Source organism: Etheostoma cragini, chromosome 20, assembly GCF_013103735.1.
Source record: "Etheostoma cragini isolate CJK2018 chromosome 20, CSU_Ecrag_1.0, whole genome shotgun sequence".
NCBI lineage: Eukaryota > Metazoa > Chordata > Actinopteri > Perciformes > Percidae > Etheostoma > Etheostoma cragini.
In genome coordinates this window covers 8,180,095-8,191,223 of record NC_048426.1, presented here as the reverse complement: position 1 = coordinate 8,191,223, position 11,129 = coordinate 8,180,095, and the positions used below count along the sequence as shown (strand labels likewise).

At 39.9% G+C, this 11,129-nt stretch overlaps 1 protein-coding gene across 6 annotated transcripts in view; it reads left to right on the top strand.

The window, feature by feature from the left end:
* The window catches only part of LOC117936005 (TRAF2 and NCK-interacting protein kinase-like), a 56,847-nt gene that overhangs the window by 29,506 nt on the left and 16,212 nt on the right, over positions 1–11,129 (top strand). For all 6 annotated transcript variants that reach the window (XR_004654870.1, XR_004654871.1, XR_004654869.1 and 3 more), the window contains exons 3-6: positions 3,430–3,486; positions 6,052–6,177; positions 8,700–8,810; positions 10,705–10,795. Coding sequence is in view for 3 of the 6 variants with exons in the window: in XM_034858705.1 (XP_034714596.1) it covers positions 3,430–3,486; positions 6,052–6,177; positions 8,700–8,810; positions 10,705–10,795 (385 nt within the window). In the remaining 3 variants the exon portion in view is untranslated. The remainder of the gene's footprint in view (positions 1–3,429; positions 3,487–6,051; positions 6,178–8,699; positions 8,811–10,704; positions 10,796–11,129) is intronic.

Genomic DNA, 11,129 nt, shown 5'->3' with positions numbered 1-11,129 from the left:
CCTAATACTGTATCTGAAGTCTCTTTTATATAGACCTTAGTGGTCCCTAATACTGTATCTGAAGTCTCTTTTATATGGCCTTAGTGGTCCGCTTATACTGTGTCTGAAGTCTCTTTCCCAAAATTCAGCCTTGGTGCAGAATTCCAGATCGGCCCATCTGAGCTTTCATTTTCTCAAAGGCAAAGCAGGATACCCAGGGCTTAGTGTACACCTAGCACCATATATAGCCATTGTGTGACCATAGGCAGGCTGGGGGGAACTCATATTAGTGTTAACTAATTAGTAATATTAGTGTTAGTGTTAACACACAGACATGGTAGTGGCATTGTTTTTCTCATCAAACTCTAAGCAAGTAAGTATATTTTTCCCAAAATGTCACACACATACAATGACAGCAGTGTAATATGCCCCTCAAAGTTTCCAGTCATATAGATAATGTCTTCAGATTGCTTGTTTTGTGCAACCAACTGTCCAAAACCCAAATTAATTCAATTTGTAATGATATAAAACAGGCAAATCCTCACATTAGAGCTGCGGAAATCAGCAAATATTTGGCAATTCAGCTTGACAAATGACTTTTAATTAAGTAGTTTCAGCACTAATGATTTTATTATTTGTCTTCCTGACTTGTTTTGAAATCATTGTTACACACATGATCCTGTTAACTGCTTTAGAAACTAACTTCACATTCATACAACCAAAGATCCACCCCCATCCCTTTCAATGAACTTGCAAATAAATAAACAGAACGAGGACAAAGACGGAGAGAGAGAGAGATGAAGATAAACAGACAGTGCTGATTCCTTTCTCATGCTCCTTTCACACTTGGTCATTTATTAAGGCTGGATGACAATACTGCTCTAAGAAGGAAGGAGAGATGTGTGTGTGTCTGTGTGTGTGGGGGGGGGGGGGGGGGGGGGGGGGGGGTGTCAGGTGGCTCAGAGTAATGAATCTTTATCCAGCCCGGCTGATGTCCATGTCCAATATATATTGGACATATTCTCTCTCCTTCCATCGTAATGGCTCTGTGTGTACATGTGTGGGTGTTCGCATCGGTTCTTCTGTCTGTGCGAGTAGTAAGAAAAAAGAGAGATCTTTTTGTATTTTGTGTGTGTGTGTGTGTGTGTGTGTGTGTGTGTGTGTGTGAGTTTGTGATTTGTAAGTGGCTGTAATTCCTTTGTTAGTGTCCAACAAAGCCAGTCCTTGTGCTTGTGGAATTGGGGCAGTCTGATCCTAATGAGAAATCCCTGTTCAATCTTTCCAGCTCTTTTACTCTCACAGAAGCGTGTGTGCGGGTGCGCGCACGTGGTGTGTGTGTGTGTGTGTGTGTGCGTATGCATATGCGTGTATGCGGCATGTGTGTGTGTGTGTATGCGGCATGTGTGTATGTGTGTCTGTGTCTGTTAATTTGCACTGTGCAGTACTGGATTTTGACACAATGAATTATCATATTAAATCCCTCATTTTCATTTGGCAATAAATCAAAAAGTTTTTTTTTTATTAATTCAAGATGAGCTTTTAAATGAGAAATTTAACTCATGGCTTTAAATTCCCCTCAGTCAGGGACCTGAGCAGATGTTAACATATTGCCAGTCATCTTGTGAAAACCCAGACAATGTACGGCTGTAGAGTTTTCTCTTTAATTGCTGCTCTGCCAACAGGATTTTTTCCTCAAATTAAAACACATGTTGGTGACTTTTGAAGCATGGTACACAGGTGAAGCAGTTTGCAAAATGTTAGGCATATGTACCTGTAATATTGTTTTGTTTTTTCTTATCTTTTATTTGAAATTCCACCCTAGTCTAAACGAGCAAAAGCTCCCCGTTGTTGTTGCTAATAGAGATATGATCATATCATCACGTTGACCACTGACCAGTTTTGCTACTTGGTAAGAGTGTAAAAAAACAAGTAATATATTGAGCTGCCTACATTATGTTGCTGTTAATAACTGTTTATATTGAATAGGCTTCGACTCACAAGCTAATCATCAAGTAAAGTGAGTTTTGGTGATTCTGTGGGTCCAATTGATCCGTCAAAACAAAACCGTGAAGCTGTTAGAATGACTAATGACCAGTCGCAGGGTACAGAGACTGTCCTGCAAATGAACTGTAAAGCAATAAAACCACAGACTTTTCTGCAACAATACTTCTGTTCTTATTGTCACATTCCTAGCTTTTGTTTTGGCTGCAGAAGGGCCTTTGATTAAAGTTCTTAGGAGGTGTTTTAGAGCCAGAACCTTAATGCCATCTTCCTTATACTGTAACAATTCCTCCAGGAAAACAGTCCTGCCCTTGTATTGAGTGAGCGTAAGTGTGTGTGTGTGTGTGTGTTTGTGCACGCACGCGTGTATGCGTGTATGTGTGTGTGTGAGTGTGTGTGTGTGCGTATTTGTTTGTTTGTGTTGCTGCTGCTGCTAAGCCGTTCTGCTCAGACGGTAACATGCTAATCCGTTGATTCCAGACAGGTGGAAGTGATAGCTGTCAGTGGTTTTAGCGTCTCTATCCCGGTTAGCTTCATTAGCTAATCACAGGCACAGATGCTCTGTTGCAAACTAACCGATTGGGTCTTCCATTCGCCCCTCAGCTTCCAGTTTCCCAGTTTCTCGCTTCCTAGCTCCCCCAGGCATCTGCCTAGCCTCAATACTAGTTGGGGGATTGCTGTTTGTTTTTGTCTGGTTGTTTCTTCATCTTGAACATCTATCTGAGACACTGTCAGCTGGATTTTTTGCTACAATGTCTGATTCTCACTGTTACACTGGCTTGGACTGATGCTCCAGCTACAGGTCAAATCACACTGACATATCATTTTGAACATACAGTCTAGTTTTGAGTGCTGTCACTTCCTTGAATCTGGTCAGTGACTCCATATTTTCTCTTGCTGTCTGCTGACAACAATCCATTATTTTTTAAGCACATAAAGTGTATCCAGGTAATTGAGAAGTTTGATTCATAATAGAGATTTGTCCTCAACTTTTGCTAGCTGAAGTTATTTCCTGTTAACAAACAGTGCTCAATTTGAGTCGACTCTAAAAATATGATTGTTGCTTTCATTTTACAGCCATGAATATTGGATGTTTTAGGAAAATACTTAATTTTTAATCAAGGGGATTTGGCAGCATCAGAAAATGTTAGTAACGTCGTTATTGTCGGTTGTTAGTTGCATTCAAAGACCTGATAATCAGTTTGGGAATAATAGCAGTTTACAATCCAGTATTTTGTTGGTGGGTAACACTTTTGTTTTTATTGTGTCTTTAAAAAGGCAGGAATGACTTTTAAGTACACCTGATAATACATTAATAAATGTACTGCATTTTCCTGATAAAATTGTTTGATTGACATTTTACCTCCATCTTTTCTTCTTCCTTGCCTTCTTCTTTGCTCCATCTTTTTTTTGTCTCTAACTGTCCGTCCTCTCTCCCTCTTTTGCCAGGGTCGCCATGTTAAGACAGGGCAGCTGGCAGCCATTAAGGTCATGGATGTCACCGGGGTAAGAGACACACACACACCTACACGCATGCACTCGCTACATTTGCACACACACGCACAGCAAATCATCTCAAGTGATTATACCACCATCGACCATGTCATCTAATCATGAGCGATGAGTCAGTGCTGGCGTGTGAGTGCACGTGATATGGCGGAGAGGAAATGAGGACAGGCCTATTGCCATGGTAATATTAGCTGGATGCATTAGGACAGCAGTGTGGTCTCAGGCGTGTCTGTTAAGCATGAGGGAATCTCAGCTATATTTAGAGATCCTCTCACTCGATGTGTCCCTGCCAGCAAAACAATGGAGGACTGCAGGAATGAAGCAACACAGGAACTGATGAATGAACGGGAGTATGAATGACTGAATAGGGAAATAAACATTATGAGGGTGTTTGATGAAAGAATGAATGAATGAATGAATGAGCAAATAACCTGAGAAACAGAAGTACTGTGTGTACAATGAACAAACAAATAATTTCAACATTATATGAATGACTGTGTGGATAAATCTGCTTAAATACAATAAAAAGAAATTACTGTATTAATTGGTGTTTGAAAATGAAATGACGGGCATACACAAAATTGTTAACTTAATGAGCCGCTACCGTACAGAATCAGCTTACTAACTAAGGGTTTTTGTTTTCACGGCTAACGAACACTAAATTGAAGTAATTAAGGCATCATTTTCTGACATTGTGCATAATGAATGAGGAATTACATTTTTAAGTAACCAACTGCCACCGAAACAACTGCTTTTGTCTACGTGTCAGCAACCCCCTAAAATGAAAGTTATTAAAAAGTAATGCCGCTGTGGCTAATTTAGCGCCCAGCTGTGTGCTTTGCAACAATAACTTTTTCAGAATGTACACGGATCCTTAATGCAAATCCATTAAAGGTCCCATGACATGGTGCTCTTTTCATGTATCTTTTATATAGACCTTAGTGGTCCCCTAATACCATATCTGAAGTCTCTGTCCCAAAATTCAGCCTTGGTGCAGAATTACATTAGAATTAGAGCCAGTCCCACAATGAGCTTTCCTTAGGCCGTGCGATTTTTTAGTTTGCAGCCTTTGAGGAGGGGGGGCTTGACCACTTTGCTTGTTTGAAAGCCATGATGTGTCTCTCTCATGGGCGGGCCAAGAAGATAAAGAAGAGGTAACCTTGCCCCTTATGACCTCATAAGGAGCAAGATTCCAGATCGGCCCATCTGAGCTTTCATTTTGTCAAAGGCAGAGCAGGGCTCGGTTTACACCTATCACCATATCTAGCCACTGGGGGACCATAGGCAGGCTGGGGGAACGCATATTAATGTTAAAAACCCTCAAGAAGTGAAAATGTCATGCCATGGGACTTTTAAGAGCTTCATTTCCTTTGCTCTATCAAACTCCTAATAACATGTAGGAGGGTTAACAAATCGAGGTCCTGCTTTAAAGCTGCAGTAGGGAGTTCTGAGAAAACGTGGACTTAGCCTAAAAGTTTAGGGCACGCTAGTAAGCAGGGCCCCCGATGCTTTCCACATCATCATGGACAATACAGGGGATTTATTCTGAGGGGCGTATAGCTGTTGTGTGCTGTGCTTTTAAAACTTTGAATACTTAATGTAAAAATATTGCTTATTTAAAATATTTCTAATAAAAGATATGTAAATACTTTACACAGTACATTACTGAATTACCTTTTGGATCAATAAAAAACACTAAACTTTAAGTAGGAATGATGAATCACTGAGGAAGCTCACTAAGCCAAGCCATTTAATTGTGATCGACAAAAAGCATTTTGGCTTACTAAATGTAGGTATTGAAACAATATTGCTTATACTGAGGGTGAAGGAGTTAGCAGGTAAAGTTAAACTTCACCCGCTAGCTACAACATTCCTGCCGTTCTACAAGCTAACAAGCTAACTGTTAGACTTAGCAACAAGCTACAGAGTCAAATGAGATTTGCGCGATCACCAGTGATACCGTAACCATCGCTGTCTTAGTTGTGTAGTTCTTAAAAAATGAAACAAATCAAGCAGAGAAACTTACATGTCAAGCAGAAATGTGGCTAGCTCTGAATCCGTGTTGAATCCTTTCAGGAGACGTAGATCCCTCTACCTCTGAAAAGCCGCTCTGATATTGACCCTCGTTTAATTTCGGGCTCGTTTTAACTCTCTCTTTTAAGCTCGATTTTCGTCATCGGTCTTCTTCTGTTTGCCCGTCTTTGTTTTCTGAGCAGGTGTCACTCGAGAAATTGGCAGTTTTCCTGAAAAGTTGTTTCTGTACGCGCTGTGCGGGGGGAGGGGTATGAGCAGCGCGTACACGAGAGTGATTGACAGTGCTAAGACAGTCCTCCTGGCTCTGATTGGCTGTTTCTGACCAGGGGCGTTCTATTTCTGCAAGTGTCAGTAGGAGCACAGGCAGGAGCCACAGGAGCTTGTTTTTTTTTTTACAGATTATCTGTCTCATATTCTACTGTCAGGAGATAGTGACAGTTTTAACAAATGTGTAAAAAATACATTTTTACAAAAGTTAGCTACTGAAGCTTTAATGCCTGTTGATATTTTTCTTCTTCTGTGTGCCAGGATGAGGAAGAGGAGATAAAAGCGGAAATCAACATGCTGAAGAAGTACAGTCACCATCGGAACATCGCCACCTACTATGGAGCTTTTGTCAAGAAAAACCCCCCTGGCATAGATGACCAGCTATGGGTACGCCATCATCTGTGTGTGTTTGTGCAATTTTGCAACTCTATGCATTTGTGTGTATGAAATGGAGTGAAGAGAATACGGCTGTAGTCTCGCAGAAAGCCACAGAGCAGAACAGAGAGAAGGGACTTTCCATTTTTCACTGTTACATTTATGTGAAAGAAGTAAGTGTGTTGTTTGTTCATGCAGGCAGTGACTGCGGGTTAGTGTGCATTGGAATATGTATACATACTTGCGTGTGTGTGTGTGTGTGTGTGTGTGCGTGTGTGTTTGTCTGTGTGTGTGAAATATATAAAGGATCGTAATAATTGTGTGGCTGGTTAATAAATCATGTGTTAACGCAATCTAAGGGAGTTCTCTCTTCTCTGATCCTTTAGCATTTGTCACACAACAATGGGAACACACACACACACACACACACACACACACACACACACACACACATGCATTTACACATAGCAGCCCCTGTAGATCTACTGCCTGAATTTTTCCTCCTGACTCAACAGCTGCCTGTTTCCCTGTGTATTGATGTGTAATGATGTCTATTTGTGTGTGTGTGTGTGTGTGAGTGTGTGTGTCCTCCCATTGTTATGTGATCAATGCTGAGATGAGAGCACCCCATTAGATCGCGTCAACACATGATTTATTAACAGCCAGCCACACAATTATTCAGATCCTTCCATATGTTTCTCACACACACAACACAATATATGTGCTTGAGCTGTATATTTGCATGCATCGACATGTGTCCCCTTATGTTTATGCATATATCAATGTGTTTCTTTGTCTCTGCGTGTCTGAGTATGCATGCACAGCCTGGAGGAGTGAGGTTAGCCATTACTTGCCAACTTCCTCGCGGCATGTAATCCAGAGTGATGATGAGAGGTGCTTGAAGCAGGGTCAGAAATGAACAGCTAAAAATCTTCTCGCAAAATTGCCTCGGATGAGAGGAGAGGAGAGGAAAGGAAAGGAGCTGAGAGGAGAGGATAGGAGAGGAAAGGAGAGGAAAATGTAATTAGGGGGAATGTTATCACTTTTCTAACTTTAACCTTAATAAGAGTTGTCACAACATTTAATGGTATAGTTTATTGTTGTACTTACTCTCCTTTTTCAGCTGGGAGATGATTGAGTATTCCCCTCTGATCATGGTTCGGATGAGGCGGGAGATTAAAACTCATCAAAAAAGTATATACATGTTGTACATCCTAGAATCAAATCTACTTGAAAGAGAACCCAATAGAATAGGAGAGGAGACATGAAAACATGAGGCAGCTAAGGATGTGGATAGAATGGACACATTGTGTGTGGGTCAAGAGCTGGACTTGATTCATTCATGTGATCTGGTGGTGACCCCGTTGAGTCAGTTATTGCAGTCATTTCTGTTCACTCTGCTCTCTGTGAAGTGAAAGAGAGAGAGTCTGTAACATGGCTGTCCGTTCATGTGCATCGCTCTCTTTTTTAGTAATGCTATTACAGTAATGTGATTATGGGTACTGTGTATTTTATTTCTAATGTGCTTCATGTTGAAGAAAGAACTTTTTCTTCTGTGCACAGACGCCGTCTATAAAAGTTAATACACCATCAGCACACCGATACTGGATTTTTGAGCCTGATAACAACAGCAATACTTGGGAATGATACAAATCCAATAATGATATATCAGATCATTTTTGTGATAAAGATATCACTGATTTCAGTTAAGATATTTTACATTGGAACAATGAAGTTGACTTTTAATGGAACAATTAGTCAATTACTAGAGGGACAGGGAGCGCTTAATCGTGTTAGTCATTTTTTTTTTCATGCAACAAGGCCACAAAGGTTTCAGCCGATCCGATGGGAGAAGTGGCTGCCTTTCCTGTTACATTACCGTAAAATTAATATTTTTTGGGGTATTGTAGTGCCTTGATAAACAAGACATTTAATGACTTTACCCTGACCTCTTGAAACATTTTCGCTGGTATTTCCAGGCATTTTCCACAGTGTTTTTATGTTTTATAGACAGCTTTACAAACAATCAATTACTCAAGGAAATAATGGACGAATAAATCAATAATGCAGCCCTGATTTCAAAGAGGACAGTAACGGTCAGTAAAGATGTGAGAATTAGTCGATTTTGAGCAATATTTAGCTAAATTTAAAAGATAAAAAAAATAAAACTAACTATAAACACACAAATAGTGCTGCAGATCAAATATAAATGGATTAATATTTTTTGTGCATATTTATTAACGTTCATACCAATACTACCTCTAATCTGATATTGGCATGGACTGTAGTATCGGTTGGGCTCTAGTGCTAATGTAACAAGGCAAAAAGAGAAATGTACGTCTTTGTTGTTGTATTTCAACATGGAGAAAAGGAATTTACCGTGCATACATACGGTAAATAAGCCACTTAGATCCTTTCTTAGCTTTCTGTTTACCTCGGTAAGTTGCTTTATTGTGATTACTGGCTTGTTTATGACTGATCCTAGACCAGATGCTTCCTTCTGTCAATCAATAACCTACCTTGTATGTGTTCAGCTGGTCATGGAGTTCTGTGGAGCCGGCTCGGTGACGGACTTGATCAAGAACACCAAAGGCAACTCTCTGAAAGAAGAGTGGACCGCCTACATCTGCCGAGAGATACTCAGGGTAAGTGGCCGTATTGCCGAGTCACAGTTTCAATCCTATACCCGTCCACCAAGAAACAACAATTGTGCGTGAATGTTGACGAAATGAAGAGATCTTTGAGGACGTTTTCCTCCTAAAAGCATGCGACTGGGAGCTTTGTGGCAAAAAACCCAGCTCTGTGATAATGTATAATTGCTGTTGACAAGAAAGCATCCGTTAATTTTTTTTATTATGGAAATAATGGTAACATTTAGCTGTGCAGGTCAGTAAAAAAACAGATAGAACCATCGGAAACTACTAAAATGATCTCTGACACAGCATTATTCCAATGAATTAGAACCAGGACACTTAAGTCATTGTATCATATCTAACAAAGGAAAATAGACTTCTGTGGATCAAGCCGTTTCTTAAAGATAGTGATATTCTTCATTCCCCGGGGTCAAACTTTTACACTTCTTTTTAATAGATAATTCTTTTACTAAATAATGAGCAAAGATCATGAGGCAATGGATTCTTTAAATCTCATTTAATGTAACACGTGCTCTGTTGTTTGGTAGCAATCAGCAGTTGTTTGTGTGTTTTTTGCGTTAACTGTGTTTTGGAGTCATATTTGTTAGATGGAATAAATGTAATCTTCTTGGGAAATCGTCCTCCCATCTTATCGCTACTATCTGTTGATGTGCGTTTTGTGAGGGCTGAAGCTCAGTCAGTTATACGCAGTGCTGCTCTGAACTAAGACAACAATGGTTTCCTTTCATCCAGTTTAGTCCTTTTTTTTAAACCCCCTCGTCTTATTTTGTGCTCTCTGCTGTCTCTCGTCCTGCTGTGATTTGGTCTTGTTTCTTTGCTGTGTTCCTCTGTACCTTTACATTAAGTCTCTCTGTCTTCATCCCCTTTGTCTTTTTAATCTTGTCCTTTTTTCTGTCCTTTTCCTGTCTTCCCTTTGAACAATTGTACTCTCCCAGCGGTCATTTCTCTTGTTTTCTTCCTTTCCTTGTTATTTCAGTGGCTTTGCAGTCAATACAAGAAAACTCTCTGAACTAAGAATTATTAAACTTGAAGCATAAATACCGGACACATTGTTGTATTTTGCTTTGATTCAATATGACAAAAATCCTTTAATTATGCATTTCATTTTCAAATTCTATTGGATCGATTAGAGACAACGTGCCTAAAATCCCAATTTTATTTAACGTTTCTTCTTTTTTTAAATATTAAATAGCTGGTTGGTAGATTTTCTGCTTTTAAGAAAACTGAAAGACCTGCAGAAAAACGTTTATGTCTGTGCAGAAGATTTTTATTGGGCACAGGGAGGTTAGAGTTCAGGGTCAGCTACACAGCAACAACTAAAGCAGCTAGTCCCACTCCCTTTGGGAAATAATTGCTTTCATAATAATAAAAATCAAAAGCTAAATAGCCATAGTCATAATCATGACTAGGACGATATAGGAATATACGGGATGTGGGATAACATTGTTGAATATCCCAATACCGATGTTGCTTGCGATAAATAAACAGATATTAGAGTGTACTCAGTTCTGCCTTTCTGCTGCTTTCAGAATTCTGCTAAAATACAACAATAAATAGCTTGATGAATTTAAAACAAATGAAAGGATATCATTTCCAACATTCTTTGATTGACGAAATTGAAAATTGAATTGAATATTAAAGACACCACAAAAAGAGGAACTGCACGTTATAATGTAACTGTTGAAGTTATACTTTAAAGTGCAGTTTTCTACAGATATTTTCTTTCAACTTACACAAAACAATGTCTGAGTGTCCCAGCCGTTCGCGATGTGTTTGTTGCGCCAGTTGGTATCGCGATGGCGATAGAGTGTGCGACCCTGACCATGACTTGGGCTTATTGCTGCTGTGGTGTTCCTTCACTGTGTCGCTCTGTCGCTGTCTGCAGGGTCTGACTCATCTCCATCAGCACAAGGTGATCCACCGAGACATCAAGGGACAGAACGTCCTGCTGACGGAGAACGCCGAGGTCAAACTAGGTTAGTCTGTCATCTAACCCCACCTGACAAAATGGCTTTAGGATTGGGAGAGCATGAGGAGGTATAATGTTTCAGATGGCTCAGAGTTGTGTGTGTGTGTGTGTGTGTGTGTGTAAGAGAGGCTTTTCTTTCTTATTTTATGCTGAATACCAGCCTACTCATCATCCTGTAGGTCTGCCACTATTCAGGGTGCAGATTGCTGAAGACGGGGCTCTCTCAATTTCTAATTCAAAAATGCTTTATTGGCATGTATTGTGTCAAGTGTCAAGGATAATACAATTCAATATTAGGATGTGAAATATATGTGTGCCTGAATGTGTGTGTGTGTGTGTGT